Here is an 18,641-nt window from a genome sequence, read left to right on the forward strand (position 1 = left end):
CAAAATAAATTAATTCAGAAATTGCTGCTCATTGGAGTTGCCACTGGACTTATAGGAAGCCACTACTCCTGCTGACCTCCTGGGTGGTGTGCCTCCTTTCCTTAGTTTGCAACCCTCATTTCCAGCCTCACTGTGACCTGTTATACAGCAGATCCACTATTATAGGCTTATATAGGGCCTCAGAGCCTGACAGAAGAGGTAGGAAGAAAAAGAAATGCCAGCTGAGTGACATCTGTCACATGAAGGGAGCTAAGAGTGTGTCTGTAATTTTTTTGTCACAGACCACAGGTGTACAGCACATGTTAATGCCTGTTTGTGATCCAGGTAGTCTGGTAACACTAGCTCTGTAGATGTCTGCCTTGTACCTTTATCCACTTGTTCAAAAGGAAGGAGATGACATCCTTTGGTAACTCACTTTCTCCAAGGCTAGCCCTTCTGCTAATCAAACTGAGTTGATGGATTCTGCCTCTGTGCCAGTGGGCAAATGGCAACATTCTTCCTATTTATGGTCAGTCACTTACAGAAAATGAGAGAGAAGAGTTTAACAGTGAAATGTGCCAGTGTGAGAGAAGTTTAGATGCAGGGCATAACTGTACTGCTAGTGATTTTGTCTGCTTGTGGAAATATAATACAGTTTGCTGAGGATAGTGATTACAGAACATGAGATCGCAAACGGACATGTTTTATGAGACACTTTTTTTGTCTTAAATGTGAAAAGTTAAGGAATGTATACCAAAGCCTTGAAACTCAGACTCTACCAAGTTTTTATTTTATTGATTTGATAACTAAGGAAGACCACAGGGCACGAGTGGCTGTTTTCAGATATGACCTAGTGGCACTGTTTGGTTAAATGAATAGCTGCTCAGTGTGCATATGGAAAATGAGCGAATCATGCCTTGGGTTACAGGATGAATTTTCTTAACAGCTAAATAATCATAACCTTCAAATGGAAACTGCCTCTTATGCCATGGATATTTGTAATATACAGCCTTTATTTATCTACACTTTAAAATGCAAAGAGATGTGGACATACCACCAGTTTACTTTTCCTTATCAACTGCGGAAGAGATATTCTTACCCCAAAGAGAGAGACACTTGCTCTCAGACATTCAGAGTAACAGTGTAAGAAGGTAAGAAAGGTGCCAAGTACAGGACTATCCCTTACCAATGAGCATTTCTTATGAAATAATTTTAATGGGATTCATAAGGCAGTACAAACAATGTTTTTCTGTGTGAGCAGAAAACTGGTTGCAGCATTGTTGTGATTATAGGTTCATAGGTAATTATTAAGCTAGCTGCCATTTTGGCCCATTTTAATTCTTGCCAATTCCCTTTCAAAGCTTCCAATAAGCTGCAAGGGTTGAATGATTATATTAACATTAAATGTTTTTTGACAATTAAAATAACTGGTAATTAAAACACTAAAGGAATGATTTCTTATTAGTAGATTTTCAAAATTAAATTGGGTAGTTTTTATTTGTGGCACGATTTTATATATTTCTTGTTTTTATATTAAAGAAGTGTTTATAACAGGAAGTCACACCATGTTATGACTATCGTGATTTTAGAGGAAGTTATTTAAGAAGGCTTGTTTGACAATGAAGCTGTTCTGATGAAGTCTTCATGATTAATTAAAGAAGATGAAAGCACTTAACTTCAACACTGTTACATTGTCATTGATTCTTTCCTGTGGACTTTTTTTTGTTTTTTAATTTTGAGTTTAATGTCTGTCTGCTGGCTTTTAAAACTGGAGTTACCTTAACCATTATATCAACCTCCAACCCCCCTGTGCTAATAATTCACTCAACCCCCACCCCAAAGCCTGATCAACTGATTGTGGGTTTTTCAAAGAAAGTTCTTTTTTCACCTCGGTGTTATAGCATGCTTTATTATTATTTTTTGTTTGATTCTGGAAGTCTGCAAAGTGATACATGCTGAATGATCCCATTTAATGTCAAAATGGGGGTGGTCTTCTTGACACATTAACGTTTGTAGAATTACGAGAGTCTAGCAGTGCTATAGTTCTGTTTAAGCTGTAGCTGCATAATGTGTGTTATTTTAAAGAATCCTCAGCTTGAAAGCAGTGAAACAAAGTGAATTCTGGTATCCAATTAAAGGCTCTTTTATAATAATCTCTGAAGCTGTTTAGTGGGCTGTAAATTTGAGAACTTGTTTTAACTCTTGCTTCCATTTTTTTTTCTCCGTCTCTTTAGCCAGTGGCATATAAAACATTAGCAGGTCCGAAACTGTGATACATCTTTTGTGTTGGGTGAATTTTTTGTTGTGGTTTCTTTGCAGTTGTCTGAGAAAAGTTGCATTTATCATCATAACCTCATTGGATTTTCACCTTGTACTTCTACTGTTCTTTTCTCTTCGGTCTTCCATTGAAACTTGGAAACATGTAAGGTGCACTGACTTTTTTTTAGCTCCTACGTTAGTTATCCTGGTGTTCACTTGTCATCACTTTCTAAATGCAAATACATTTTGTTTAAAACAAAAAACAAACAAAAAATAATATGGCTGAAAAGTATGATGGTGGAAATAGTACTTCAGATTATGGTCTTTAAGCTTAGAAGTTATGTAACTTTAAGCACTTGTCCTGTTTTTTTACATTATTAAGTCATTACTCAAGGCACCAATGATAGAGCCATAATGCATTGTTTTTGGTATTACATAAGTGTGAATTTATATAGCTTCTTTAATACACAAAACTTATTTGCTCACCTATTCTTGGATACTATGATGAAGATGAAATTTCTCCTGGTTTTTTTTTTTTATTCATCCTTTAGATTTCCTGTAATACATTTTTTAGTTCGTCTGAGCAAAAGTTTTCACTGGACCCATGTTCTATTAGAAGCACAGCTGTAAGTCATGTTGTGCTTAACATTCACAGTATGCATTTTCAACTTGATAAATCAGCAGAATGTTATAATTATAAGTGAAAACTGCCACCATTTGTATTTTGCTTTATTAATTCCATTTGTTAAGTACTAAGTAAACTGACAATGAAGACTTTTTTTTTATTAAGTAAAATGAAACCATGTAATTGGTAGGTATGTAGACAAACACATGAGCTTCTTGAGTGTAAGTGAAAGCAGACCAGTGCATGGAATGTGAGGAATCAATTTTAGTTTGTGACAATTGTTTCAGCAGTAGGAAAGCTGATCATCTTGCACAGAGGTACATCAGCAAGACATTGCAAATCTCTCAGTACCCATGGTTTTATGTATATTCTGAACATGACTGATGGTATAAAAAATTGGTGGCTGCCAAAAAAGCAAATACTAGAAAATGGAAATCGTCTAAACCAACCAAATTAGAAGTAATGAATATAATAACAGAGATAAAAGAAGTGGATGTGGGGATGTTTAGAAATGGGTAAGAGCAAATTGCATAGGAAAAAATGGAAATTGTGGGAATATTACATGCAAAATAACTTTTTTGGATTAGAAATGAGGTTTAAGGGGGAAGATAGGAATAGAATGAGCTTTGTAATGTTTGACTGACAATGTCTGGATAGATTATAAGTGATGTATAATGTTTACAACTCAAAGTTTGTCAGTATGGTTTGTTTTCATTTATGTAACTATGATTACCCATGTCATAAGTGATAATTCAATAAAAATGTTTTTGGTTATTAAAAAAAAAGTTTGAAATGTGCATACATTTGTCTGTCTGTTTGTATGCCATTTGTTGACTGGGTTACCTTCATTAGGCCAGTAGCCAGTTTGACTCCTTGCAGTTGTAATTGCTACACTGTTGTCTGTATTTCTTCTAGAATTATCTAGATATGCAGTGTAGGTAATTTAAATAGACCATCAACTGGTTTGGCCTTAAGGTCAATCTTGATAAAGTTTTCTTGCTTCATTCTCATTTATTTTTGTATTTCTTCCTCTACAGAATGCGGTGCGTCATAACCTGAGCCTGCACAAATGCTTTGTTCGGGTGGAAAATGTAAAGGGTGCTGTCTGGACAGTGGATGAAATGGAGTACCAAAAAAGAAGACCACCAAAGATGACTGGGTCAGTACCATTCTTTTTCCCATTTTGTTTGTGTGGTATCATGTAGTTCCATCAACCTAGGACTGTCATACTAATTTGCTTGTGTTTATAGGCATGCAATTCTTAAGTAATGCTGCTTTCAAGAATTCCAGAATGTTTTGTAGCTTACATCTGAACCAAAGATGCAACTGACTGAGACAACATTAACAGGCCTGTTTCATAGAGCATTAGCCCGGCTGCCTTACTCAGATGAAATGTATATTTCTTGAGCTGTTCTACAGTCTTGTATTTGTCTATGATGCCAAAGCTTTTTACAAAACTAACTAACTTTCTCTTAGGCCATAGATTAATCCAGTGGTTTATTTGAAAAATAATGGAAGAGCAGACAATGGACTTAATTATACTCAGACAAATGGGACCATTACTGTTTGACATATACACCAGTTACATATAAATGTTTTCTTCTGGTGTTATCATCCAGCCTCATTGACTGTCTTACTCCTTAGCCTTCATTCTTTCCATATTTGCACCATTACATGACTCTCTCTCTCTCTCTCTCTCTCTCTCTCCATTACTACAGCTAATGTTTTGTCTACTTGTTAAAACACTTTTCCATGCCCTTTTGCCTTGCCTTCACTGTGCCCCACACACTAACTGTACCTGGATGCAACTTTAGTTCCTTGTCATACATTAGCCTTCCAGTGTGCTTTCACCGTTTATAGAATATTCGTGTGCCTCATAGGTGTATATGTGCTAATGATCACTTGGGCCTTTATAAGCGTATCCAAGCATCCCTGTTGTATCCCAGAAGTTTATGTGCCTTAGAGGTTATTTTAAGGGGCATATGTAAGCTATGGCTATATAAACACTCTGCTTTTGTCAGACATAGGCTTGTGTTTTACCATCTAATTTTTACAACAAAAATTTTACACATTTCTCAGTGTTTTGGGTAGTATTTTCTGCAACACTTTATCTGCGGCAAAAGTAATTCTGATTGTTATACACTGAATAGAGCAACCTGCAAAACATGCATAGAATGCAAGCTGATCTGTTTGTGGTGTGATACATATATATTTTTTCTGTGAGGTGATGGCAGCACTTTAAACACAGTTAAACTGAATATTTCGAGTATGGTATAATGAAGAGTGAACATAAAGTCTTTTGCTGTCAGTATGTATGTTGAGAGCAAGATGCATTTCTTGAGGAATGGAAGAAGCAGCCTTTCTTTATTGCTGTTTTATTTGCATGTAAAGTTGTAGTAACCTTATATGTCAGTGCTGTAGAGACAAATGGAGATGATTTCAGCTGTACCAGTTGTGTGCATATTTGCTAATGTCCATTGACATGATCATCAGTAGCAATCTGTGGACAGTATGTGGAGAGGCCATGTACTTTGCAGGATCCCTAGAGTACATTTTCCTTGCTTTTGGAACTCCATTTAAGGTATCCCGTGTATGAATCAGAAATTTGATCATTGCCACAGAAAATGTAACCAATGGACAGTGCTATTAGAATGACTATCAAAGAAATGTAATGAACTTTTGGTTTATTGCAGGAGCCCGACACTAGTCAAAAATATGATATCGGGTCTTGGATATGGAGCCCTTAATGCCAGCTACCAGGTAAGAGGCCCATTTTTATTGAAACTATTTTTTATAATTCATTCTTTCACAGCAAGGCATTAGTTAATCTAATACAAGATGTCTTACTTCCAAAATAAAGTAATAAATTGGAACAGGGAAAGGGGACCGTAGGCGGACAAGGCTTTTGGAATGTGATTCTCTTTTTCCCCACTAAAATCACCTTGTATTTGTATATATTTCATAGGTTGAACTATATACAAATACACAAAGAAATAAAAATGTAGACTTCTGGGTACACCACCACGGACCAGACGAATTCTTCATCATGATCTGATGAAGGCTTAAGAAGCCGAAAGTGCTTATCGTTGCTGGGATTATTGTGCTTTTTGAACATATTTTTGTTTTTATTGCTTCCATTTTATTAAAGAGTGGTTTTAATCACTGAAGAATTTGTCTAATCTGTGGTGGTGTACCCAGAAGTCCACATTTTTTATTTCTTCTGATTTTCAGGTTGGGACACCTTTAGCAGTTGGAGTTGGTTTTGCTTTCTACTATATACAATTACACAGTTGTTTTAGTAGGTAGTATTTGACATTTAACTCCATTTCTTGGTGTCTTATAAAGCACTTTAGACTAGGTTAACATACTGTTTACATTAGGGAGAGGCATGTCCTTTTTTAGATTAAACAAATTGAGATTAGATTTAAAACCCTTGATGGCAGTGAGTTGTACTTCCACAGGGATTACTCCAAGCCATCTGAACTAGTTTTCTGTGACCTACCCTCACTGCAACACAGTTTAGTATCTTTCTTCTTGAAATGAGGTTAGGGTAATATTTATATAATTTGCAAACATTTTCCATTAAAGCTTACTTTATATCTTTAAGGACTAAAACAGTGAAGATTCAGGTGCTTTTTTTTTTTTTTTTTTTTTTACATAAAATTAATTTTGTCTTGTACCTCATGAACTGTGTACAGCAAAAACTTCTTGTTATAGGATTAGGTGTTACTGTAAAGTTAAAGAAACAACCTGAGGCCATTGTACACCATGATGCAAGGTTTAGTCAGTCATTCCCTTCTGTTTATCTGCAAGCCTTCTAATAGTCTGACAGTTTATCATCTTTTAAGTATGTTCTTTGTAGGCAAGTTAGTCTGAATCCACTCAGTGGTTGCTCCTTATTTTTACATTCACTAGTTTAATTATTGTTATCATTGTTTGTTTATTTTTTCAATGGCAATGACTTTAATTTTTCATTGGGTATACCTATTGTTTTCTTGTTTTCATTTTGTAAGATGTTGTATATGTATGGTAATATTTTTAATGCCATTCAGATTTGCAGGGAGTCACCCATATCGTAGGAGTGCAGTGGACACATGCTGCAATGCATTGTGGATGGAATGCCACTACACTAGTAGGTGCCAGTCAAAGTGAGCAGGATGTTTTCAAAGTTGGGATCAATCTATGCACATAAGGAGAAAACTAATTCTCCATGCTAGCATAACACTACACAGATGCGAGGCTCAAACAACAGATCTCAGACCTGTGAGGCAACAAAACTAACCATTACTTCTGCCAGCATGAGGGATTGATCCTATGGGGTTAAATATGTTTTTTCACCTCACCAACTTGGCATTGTGCTCTGCTTTTATGTCTGAGAAGTGGAGAAAGAGGAGTAGAGTTCTGCATCTTAACTGTGCCCTGTTTTGCTTGGTGCCACCAAATTATGGAAAGACAAGTTAAATACATATTTCAGTGTCTTTTTTTTTTCCATCTTTTTAGGTTGTTTGTATGCTATAATAATTCTTCTAGTTGTTTGATATATTGACTGATTTCTCTTGAATTCTAATTTTTACATATTTGTATTGCTGTTGTTTAATTAATGGGTTACTTGTAGATGTGTCGCATCATCTTTCTGTTAATGACATTAAGGTGGAAACCATTCATATTGGGATATGGATGTCGGGCTTTAGCCATGATATTGACTTCCTTCCTCCTAAAAGTATTTACTCTAGGGAGGAGTATTTAGAAACCAGGTAACTAGTACAATTTCTGCTACGCTGTGTTTGTTTTCTAAAATAATTTACTTGGGTAGATTGTTACCAAAAAGAAAACAATAGTATGTAGTTAGTTTATTTACTGTTTGTAAAGTTGTTAAAAATACTTTTTAAGTTTTGGTAGCTGGTAAAAAATACTTTTAAGTTTTGGTAAATAAAATAAGTGACATTTTGAGATTTTCTGAACCATAGAAGAGTTTTTAGCATTCTTGTTCCCTGTATAAAGAAGATGGTCTTCTGTTTAGCTTTATTTTTCCTTATTTAGTAAATACTTGGCCAAGTCTCACCTCTCTTCGCCTATGTCTAGCTCTGTGCATGGATCCTAATTGTGCTACTCATAACTTTATGGGTACTGTAAATTGTACGTATTCATTGTTATGTTGACCTTTCTGAGGACCATTTTTGAGTGTGGTTTGTGTGCACTTATAATTTGATTTTACCCCTTAATCCCATGTTAAGGCCCATATTTTGTACTTGAGTAACATTGATCTAGTTTAAACTGATGTAAATTGGCATGTACACCTTTGTACCCAAGGATCCAGCATGCACCACATTTTGTGAAGATCATACAGCACCAAAGACAGTGGAGATGCATATTGTTTGTATATAAAGGTGTGAAAAACCCCAATGCTTTGACTTGAATGTGTAATTATTTTGTGTGTGTGTACTACCAAGAGGCTAGCCCATCTGATGTGGACATAGCCTCATTTTCACAAGATTGGTTTTAAAAAATACCAATTGTTTAATGTTTTAAGAAACGTACCTGACAGATTTTTGTTTTAAAAATGCTTGATTTAAAAAAAAAAAAAAAAAAGTTATGTAACTGTCATCTGTTAATTCTGCATTATTCTCCTGTGATTTTAGATAAGGAAAGTTGGCAGAGGGAAGGAGCTGGTACAAGATAAAATGATGAATGTAGAAAGAATCAGCAAAGTATTGTACTGTATGCAATGTTGAGAGAGTACATCCAAAAGAGCTATGTGTTATGTAGAATTGCTGGATGAATGCATTTCTGTGTTTGCACAAAAGTACCAAATTTGAATGCAAGTATGGATTGGGAGAGCAGGTATGTTCATCAGATTACAAAGTGATTAGGAAGGAATGAAGCAGTGAAAGAAGACTGGACAAGGAGAGTTGAAGGAGTTAATGCAGGTCTGGATGGACTAACTTCAGTGGTACAAATGTGTGACAGTGATGCTTAGAAAATCACTCACAGAACTGTTAAAACTCTCCAGAGAAACTGGAGTATTGTCACAGAAATGGAGGTCCGTGGCTTTGGCTTTGTTGCAGGCATATTCATCTTTCATCCCAGAAGAAGTTATAGGAAGTGATTCTGCAGGATAAGCTGGCTATGTTCCTAAGTGCTGATTATCCAATGAAAGGTAATGTCTTGGTTCTACCAACTGGAATTCTTTTCAGATGAAGTTGTTAGTTATTTTTCTGAGTCATTAGGCAGGAGACCTGTGGATGTCCTGTGAAGCAGGTAATTCTAGAATTCTGTTAGGCTTTTGATACCTCAAGTTACTTGGCAGAAATGAAATTGTCAAAGTGTAGCTCATACTAGTTGATGGGACACATGATAGCTGACTACAAGTACAGGACGGCAATAGAAGGGGTTAGTCTGGAAGGTTTGCATCGGATGAAAAGCCAGTGGGCATTTGGCTGCCATAGGGATCAGTGCTGGAACCATTTCTGTTTAGTCTCATTTACAGATAACAGCAACAGCCTAGCTGCATTTTTAACAGATGAAGGGTGCGGTTTTCAGTGAGTCTTCTGCAGTGTTTATACTTGATGAACAGAAGGTAGTTGTGATAAAATAAAGTGGTAGTAAATATCTGTATGGCTGGAGCAGTGACCATAGATGTCCATCCATTTCTCTGTTGCACTATTCCTTACAATAGGAATCCCCTGCCAAGGGCGACCTGACTTTCGGCCAGTATACCAAAGCTTTTAGGTTGCTTAAGGTGTGCAATACATCACACTTATGCTCCTCGCATATACTGTAGGACATAATTGTGCCGTTCGGACATACCATCCACAGAACTTCTTTGCCACCAGTCCGAATGCCACCTTTTGATAGTCTGTCTGAACACCTACTTCATCTGCTGGTTCATCAAGTCATTTTCAGATAAGTGCCCCACTGGGGGTTTTGCTCCTATGTTTTTTCTTTTTGTTTTGTTGCTTGCCGGGTTCATGTCATCCAGGAAGGGTAAATGCCAGTGCAGGAGACAGAGTCCCCATAAAGATCATCACAAACCGTGTTTTATTTTGTCTGTGTACTTCCCACGACTATACATCCTGTTCCATTTGCCAGGCTTTCGTCCTAAAGACTCTGCATAGTTGGCTTTCCTCTTTGGCCCTATACTTAGAGAACCAATATCTTAAGCATTTAGCACAAGATACCATCAAAGGAACTTCCTGCTCTGAGAGTCAGCCATCTCTGAAGAAGGAGGCCAGGAAATCTACGTCCAATTCTTCTGCTGTACCACCTCTGCCAGACATATCTCCCAAGGCTAATGAAAGCCTGGAGGATCACATTGCTCCATCATTAGATTCCTTTGCCATGACCACTTCAGAGGCCGGCATGGATCTGACCTCATGTCGTCCCTGGAGGCCTTGCAGACATCTGCTTTCAGTGTTCAGGGAAAACCATGGCTGATTACTACTGAGGGACCTAGGAGTGTTCTTCAGATTTTGGTTAGGGAGGAAGCACCGATTACCATTGTCAAATGCCTTCCGAGGTCTGAGCCTTCTAAGTTTTATAATGCGGACGTCCTGTTGAAAAAGAAGCAAAAAGAAAAAAAGCCCCTCAGAATGAATGGCAGCTTTTCGCTCAGGGGTTGTTTATACCCTTATGGCCTTAAAGCCTCCCCAAGACGTTTCTGTTCATGTTCCACCTTGGTCCTGTACTCCCCTTAGAGGGCATAGGGAACAGGATTTCTCTGAGGAGAAGGGGGATTCTGATGAAGAATCCCTTGCTTATTCTTCCCAGATTCCTTCTGCCTTAGACTATAGTTCTGTGGAAAAGGAGTCCACTAGTCCTGACACTCCTTTTGAAGATATTTTTTTGGGGGGGCACAATTTCCAGAATGATGGAATTTTTTAAATGAGATTGTGCCCAGGTTTCTAAGGTTCAGAAACAGTATTAAGAGCTCGTACAATGGACATTCCTAGACCTTCTGCTATTCTTCTGTTTTTGCGGCCTTGTTGGATGCCTTTTCTACTGCTTCTCAGGCTCCAGACTCCCAGCCCCCTACCCCCAAAAAACCTGAAAGGTTTTACAGGGTGCCTGAGGATTGCAAATTTCTCTATAAATGTCCTTCTGCTGACCCCTCTGTGGTGTCTGTGGCATACAAAACTGACTATGTTCATGTCTCCCCCCAGGCTAGGTCATAACTACTCACTGCTACTGGGTCTCTCCCAACTATGTAATGTTGGCATGGTTCTCCACCTCTACTCTCTTTGCCTTCAAACTGAGAGAAGAAAATAATAATAATAAAACTCACTCATAGTTACTATACACAATGCTAAGTTACTAATGTATGCTCAACTGTAAAAGAACTGCCAGTACTATTATATCCTGTCAATGCTTATTAACCTATTGTAAGTGGTTTCAACTGAAATGAGCTCCTGTACGACTTATCCTGTGAATGTTTATTATGTGAATATGTATGACTTATCCTGTGAATGTGTATCTATTGTATTGTACTATTAGTGGAGCTTTTCTCCCCGGTACTCCTCTGAAAATGGACCTGTGTCCAGTCGAGCCTTCCTGGTAAATAAATGTAAAATAAAAATAAATAAATAAATCTGAAAAGCCATCTCATTTGTTGCCTTCTACAAAATTACCTCCTTCTGATAAAGGCAGCAGAACTGTGGAAAGGCTAGGTAAGAAGGTTTGTACCTCAGCTACCCTTGCTTTTAGGGCTGTCAATTATCAGACCCGTATGTCAAGATATATTTTGGCTCTCCTTTCTCTGGGCTGTCAGGTAATTTCTGACCTTCCTGATTCTGAGGGTAAGATTCTGCTCTCTCCTTGTTAGGGACTTCTTCTCAGGTGGCTTGCCATTCTAGTATGTGAAGTTGTGATGCAACAGATGCTTCTTCTACGGCTGCTGCTTTTGGTTCTGTGATGAGGAGCTGTTCCTGGTTTTGGCTTCAACCTTTGCCTGATAATACTAAGGCTAAGTTGATGGATGTCCCTCTGGATAACAAACAGTGCAGCTGCTGATGATTTGTTTTACGTCTCTTCAGGATAAAGGCAAGGCTTTACAGGAATTGAAACATGTTTTTGTCTATCCTATGTCCAAGTTTCAAAGGAATTACTCTAATAAGCCGGGCTTTGTTCGTAGGCAGTCTTGTTCTCCTCCCAAGGGTAAAAAGGATGGGAAAAGAGCTCCTCCTGCTAAAGCTACCCAAACTCCTGTGACACAGAAATCTCCTTTTCTTGTCAAACCAGGTGCTGTCTGACTATCCTGTTCTTCTCAGCCACATTCCTCTTTCTCTTTCCCTATCCTTTCCAGTTTGGTTAAAGATTACTCAGGATTCCTGCGTTCTGTCCATTGTCAACCTAGGGTACTATGTGGTCTGGAAATCTCTTCCCCCTTTCATGGGCATTCCTCAGCCCCCTCAGGAATAGTTGGCATTTTTTCAAGAAGTGCTTCAGGATCTTTTGTCTCAGGGAGCTATTCAGGCAGTTCCAGTTTCTCAAAGGGGGAAGGGTTTTTACTCCAGAATGTTTTTCATCACCAGAAAAGAAGGCACGTGGAGGCTAATTCGGGATCTCTCTCACCTAAACATCTTTCTGAAGGTCCCTTCCTTTCAAATGTCCCTTTAGCCTTTATTCCTTATGCTGCTTCTTCAGGCTTTTCTATTGTCTCTGGATCTCAAGGATGCTTATCTTCACATCCCCATTCATCCCCGTTTCAGGAAGTTTTTACGTTTCTCTGTTGCTTCCAGGCATTTTTAATTCTCAGCTTTAACCTTTGGCCTTTCTACTACCCCAAGGGTTTTCACCCAAATGCCTCTCTCCTATTATTACTTTTTGCAGGCTAAGGGCAGTACAGGTCTTTCCTTACTTAGACAGTCTACTTTTTCAGGCTTCCTCTCAAGAGATTCTACTGCTGCATCTTCACTTTGCCATTTTTCTCTTACAAAGCCTGGGGTTCACTATAAATTTCAGAAAGTCCTTTCTGAATCCTTCACAGGATCACGTGTTTCTGGGGTACAGGATCCAGTCTGTTACAATGCTGCATCCCTGCCTCCTTCCAAGGCTTTAACTCTCATTTCCTTCTTCCAGTTCCTTTTTCCCCTTCCCTCAATCACAGCCAGAGAGTGTCTGAGAGCTCTATGTGTTATGGCCTCCACCATTCCTCTGCACCTTTTTTGCCAAACTGTACATGAGAAGACTTCATTGGTCTCTAAAGTCAATTTGGCTTCAGCATTCTCATCCCTTTGACTTCGTACTTCCTCTTCAACCATGCCTCAGGCTGGAATTTCAGTGGTGGATTTAGCAGTTGGCTCTCAGTCTTGGACTCCTGGTTCAACCCCCTCTTCCCTCCCATGAGCTGTTCACAGACACTTAGACATGGGATGGGAGCATTCTTTGTTTCTGTAAAGGTGCAGGGTCTTTGGTCATCACAGCAAAGGAAAATCCACATCATTGTCTAAGAGATGAGAGCTCTTCTGCTGGCTCTTCAAGCATTTCACCGTCTATTCTCCCTATAGCCTCTCAAGGTGTTTACAAATAATACCACAGTGATGTGGTATGTCAACAAGTTGGGAGGGAAATTAGGTCTTACCTCCTGTGTAGGTTGGCACTTCCAGTGTGGGAACTAGCTATCTAGTATCTTGTGATACTTCAGGCAAGTTAACATTACATCAGGTCAGAACATTGTGGCAGATTCTCTGACAGGTCCATAGCAGAATCCCATGAGTGGATGCTTCACATGGATGTGTTTCTGGACATTGCCCACCAGTGGGGTACTCCTCAAGTGGATCTTTTGGCTCCTCTTATGAACAGGCAACTTCCTCTTTTTTTGTACCAGAGTACCAAGTCCTCTGGTCTGGAAGGTGGAAACCCTCTCTTTTTCCTGGAAGGGCATCTTTCTTTATGCCTTCCCTCCCCTTCCTCTCATTCCAAAAGTCCTGTTCAAAATTCAACAAGATGCTCCCAAAATCTTGCTGGTGACTCCCTTTTGGCCCAGACAAAATGTATGCCCTCTTCTGCATTTAGCCAAGGGCAATATCATGTTACCTCACAGGGTTGACCTACTCACATAAGACAAGGAATCTCTCGCACCTATCTAGTCTTCATTCCATGCAGACACCTTTTTTCTGAGGACATGATTAGGTCTCTGCAGGAGACCAAGAAGCCCACAACTTGGAAACCCTACTTATCCAAATGAAAGAGGTTTTCTTTTTGGTGTCTTTCTCGTAACCTGGATTTGCTTTCTGTGGATATTCTTGTGGTTCTGTTTTATCTGTGTGAACTGTTGAATGCTGGGTTGGCTTATTCTTCTGTTAAGGCCAACTTATCAGCTATTTCTGCTTGTTTTTCTTTATCACTTCCTTTAGCTTCTAGCTCTGAGGCTAAACAGTTTCTTAAAAGTTTCCCTCATATTAAGCCTGTGCCTTCTCCCTGGGATCTTAATGTTATTATGGAAAAATTGACCCAGGCTCATTTGGAGCCTGCAGCCTCAACTTCCTTACAACATTTTTCTTGGAAGACTGTACTTTTGTTAGCCCTTAAGTCTGTTAGACAGGTGTCTGAGCTTCAAGCTCTTATGGCCTGTCCTCCTTTTTTGGTGTTTCCTGAGGACAGGATGTCCCTCTGTTCTAATCCTTTTAATGCCCTAAGTGGTGAATGAGGTCTTGGACTCTGTTAGTGAGAAAGGTGCTGCACACATTGGATGTGCATAGACAACTCGGATTTTATTCGGATAAGACTTTTCATAAATCTGATTAGCTCTCTTGTTTCCTTTCATCCTAGATCTTTAGGATTGGCTGTTTCCAAGCAAGCTATTTCTTCTTGGATTTTTAAAGCCATTTTTTTTTTTTTTGTTATTCCTTTCATGGCAAGACTCTTTCCTCTTCTCTTAAGCCTCATTCTGTTAGGGCTGTGGCTTCTTCTGTAGCTTTTTTCAAGGGTTTGGATACTAACTCCATTTGTGAGGCAGCTACCTGGACTTCTGTGCATACATTTACCAAGCACTATAAATTGGATGTGATATGCAGAACTAGACCTGGCTTTGTTAGGACCATTCTTCATGGGTTCCTAGAGAACTCTGCTGGTCCTTCCTCTTCTTGCTGAGCTTTTGCACTCTCCCTATTGTAAGGAATACTGCAACAGTGAAATGGAAGGACATAGTACAGTTGTGTAAGAACTTACTGTAACAGTAGATGTCCTTATCTTCAATGTTAGTGTTCACCCCCCAGTTCTTTTTTCTTCAGGATGTTCTTGTTACCTCTCCCTGGATTGGCAATTCTGAGTATGGTAGATCCAGACATCACCTTTATATGCCCTACGCTGTATGCAAGGAAGCATACGTGTGATGTACAGTGTACCTTAAGCAACCTAAAGGCTTTGCTGTCCTCGCCAGACACCAGGCTGCCCTTGGCAGGGGATCCCTATTGTAAGGGATACTGCAACAGTAAAGAGAAGGATATCTACTGATGTTCATCGTGTTATACTGCTGCAGTCATCACACTTGGGTTATCCTGCCGTCAGGCGGTCCCGCAGTTGGCCGAATCCCAAAGTCTTGGTCTGGCATCGGTTGTCGTCGCTTCTTCCCTGACGTCAGTGCGACAGGGGGATAAAAGAGGCAGCCGACGCCATTTTCTTCAGTCTTTCTTGCCGCACGGTGCCCGAAGCAGAAGCAGTTCGCAAGTGCCGGTCGGCCAGCTCCTGAAATTTTCGAATCGAGTTTCAGCCCGAAGTCTTCTCTAAAGCTAAGTACCCCGTTGGGGAAACTTTTCTTGCCTCAGACCTATGTCAGACAAAGTTAATAATTGTATTTCTTGTGGGAAGAAAATACCTCATAAGGATTTTCATTCTTATTGTATTCCTTGCCTAGGCCCAGACCACGACGTCTCTGGTTGTCAGTTTTGTGCTAGGTTCAACAAACATACAATTAAGCGTAGGGCAGAATTCGCCCAGCATTATTTTGGCAGAAAATTTAGCTATAGCATGCCATCAGAGCAACCGACATCAGCAATGATTAAAAAACGCAAAGATAAGGACCAGCAGCCAAGGCCAAGACCAGATACCGTGGCCTCAGCAAGGCCTGATACCGGTTCTCCGGTTTTCAGTGAGGTGCCTTCGCAGCCCCTGACTACCGCTGATTCAGAATTTTTTACGACATCCCAAACTGAAACAGTTGGGCCTCAGGATCTGGTTCCATGTCACTCCTCAGATGCCACCCCCGACGGGGATCCGGAAATTTTGGATATGCCTTTGGTCTCAGAGGGTGTTTTCAAACCGAAAACTGCCTCTGCCAAGCCTTATGCTACGCTCAAAGCCCCATTGAAAGTTAGAAAACTGGGGCCACACACCCCCCCCCCCCCACAGGCTTCTATGCCTAAAAAACAGATGCTTAAGATGGCTGAGGATTTAATTACCCTTATCAGGGGATCCCAACCCCCACCTGACAAAAGGCCTAGACTGGAGTAAGATTATCCATTTCCTCAGGCATCTCTGACGACCAGGATTACTCCTTCCCTCCTTATGAAGACTCAGATGCTGAAGAGTCCATTCCCCTCAGTCTCCCCCCCTGAAGACTACTCTTTTGAGGAAACTTTACACACCATGAGGGAACACTTCCACTGGGAAGGCCAAGATTACTCTGACTCCAAGAAAAGACTCAGTGAGTTTCTTCTTCTTCCACAGCATAGACCCCTGGCAATTCCTCCAGTTTTAGACATTTTGGATGATGTTTTCTCTGAATCCAGTTTAAACCCAGATTCCTTACCTCCAGCACCAGCTAAACTAGACAGATACTACCGAGTTCCTGATACTCATAAGTTTCTTTACAAAAGCCCTAATGCAGACACCAAAACCATTTCCCAGGGTCCCAAAGTGGTTAAGGCCTCTACTGCTAAGAATCCATTTCCTTCTGAAAGAGATTCCAGAGCATTAGAAAGATGGGGAAAGAAAGTGTATACGTCTGCCACTTTGGCCATGAGGGCATTAAACAGCCAATTCCACATGCTAAAATACCAACAGTATTTGATTATACAGTTAAAGCAGAAGCTGATCCCTCAGATCAACTAGATTTGAAAGAGATGCAGGACTTGCTGCATGCAGCAGAACAGGTGGAAAAACATACCTTACAGTGTGGTTTTGATTCATTGCAAGCCTCATGTAGAGCAGCTGTCACAGGGTCTGTCATACGTAGGCATGCTTGGCTTAAAGAACAAGCCTTACCAGAACATGTCAAAGCAAAGGTATTGGATGCCCCATTGCAGAAAGATGTGTTATTTGGTGTCAAAGCAGAGGAAGTTTTGAAGAAAATGGAAGAAAAGGCAAAATCTATGCAAACAGTTAAAGATTTTTTACAGGTACAACCTCCTCGTTTCAGCAGAAACTGGCCATCAAAAAACTGGTCCTTTCCTGCATCAGACAGACCCCAAAGAGCTAGGTACAGGCACCCAAGGGGCAGAGGCCAGCCACAAGGTTCTTTCAGGCCTAGACATTGGCATACAGCAACTCAAAGAGGTGGAGATGAAAGATCTCAACCCTTCAGGAAACAAACACAATGACTTCCCTCTTCGCCTGCCAAGCAAAATTGCCCTGGCAGCACCTTTGGGAGGGAAACTGGCTCTATTTCCACAAAAGTGGCGCATCATAACAAAGGACAAATGGATTCTGGACATTATTACCCGAGGCTACAGATTTCATTTCCACACTTTACCTCGGATGAGAGGCATGCCAAATCTGCCTCCAAACCAATGGGCAGAGGCTCAAATGCAAATTTCAGCTCTCATGGATATGAAAGCAATTCAAAAGGTTCCTACAATAGAGCAAGGTCAAGGTTTTTACTCAAGACTGTTTCTAGTCCCAAGAAAGGACAACACCTGGAGGCCCATCTGAACACATACCTGGAGGTACCCAAATTCAAAATGCTCACACTACAGCAGCTCCTTCCCATGCTGGGCAAGGAGTCTTGGCTGGTAATGTTGGACCCCAAAGAGGCATACCTGCATGTCCCTATCAGACAAGATTGCAGAAGATACCTCAGATTTTTGGCAGGTACAACGCATTATCAATTCTCTGCATTGCCCTTTGGCTTATCTACTGCACCCAGAGTATTTACGAAATGCCTGGCATCAGTAATTGCATATTGCAGACAACGAGGAATACAAATTTATCCATATCTGGACGACTGCCTGATTCAAGAGGACAGCAAGGACATTCTATTACAGCATCTGGCTTTTGTAACACAGCTGTTCAGTTGCCTAGGGTACACAGTAAGCAAAAAGAAGTCAAAACTAATACCCTCGCAACAGATAATATTCCTGGGTGCCAGCTTAAATACAATGGCCCAGATGGCTTACCTCATGCCAGACAAACAAAAACAATTGACTCAATACTTCAAAAAGATAGCAACTTTTACTCAGCTCACTGCAAGGAAAATCCTGCAGGCATTGGGGTTCATGGCAACATGCATCCAACTAATCCCATATGCAAAGCTGCATATGAGAAAATTACAATGGCACCTGAAAAGTGTATGGTCTCAACACAGGCACAGCCTCGAAACAAATATACCTATCATTCCCTGCCTTCAAAAAGAGTTCCTATGGTGGGCTCAAGCATGTCAAACAAACAAGGGTCTTCCTTTCGTCTTACCTCCAGCAAACCAAACCATGACAATAGATTCTTCAGACTACGCCTGGGGAGCACACATGGCAGGACAGTGCATACAGGGCAAATGGTCTGCAAAACAAATGCATCTTCACATCAACCAAAAGGAGATGCTAGCTGTGCAAAATGCACTGACAGCCTT

The 18,641-nt window shown here is 40.0% G+C and overlaps 1 protein-coding gene across 3 annotated transcripts in view; it reads left to right on the forward strand.

Moving 5' to 3' along the window:
- The window catches only part of LOC122806392 (forkhead box protein P4-like), a 1,692,547-nt gene that overhangs the window by 1,546,109 nt on the left and 127,797 nt on the right, over nucleotides 1-18,641 (forward strand). For all 3 annotated transcript variants that reach the window (XM_044076752.1, XM_044076754.1, XM_044076753.1), the window contains exons 14-15: nucleotides 3,901-4,022; nucleotides 5,557-5,623. In XM_044076752.1, the coding sequence (XP_043932687.1) occupies nucleotides 3,901-4,022; nucleotides 5,557-5,623 (189 nt within the window). The remainder of the gene's footprint in view (nucleotides 1-3,900; nucleotides 4,023-5,556; nucleotides 5,624-18,641) is intronic.

The sequence above is a fragment of the Protopterus annectens genome, chromosome 7.part0 (genome assembly GCF_019279795.1).
Source record: "Protopterus annectens isolate FY-2018-M chromosome 7.part0, PAN1.0, whole genome shotgun sequence".
Taxonomy (NCBI): domain Eukaryota; kingdom Metazoa; phylum Chordata; order Ceratodontiformes; family Protopteridae; genus Protopterus; species Protopterus annectens.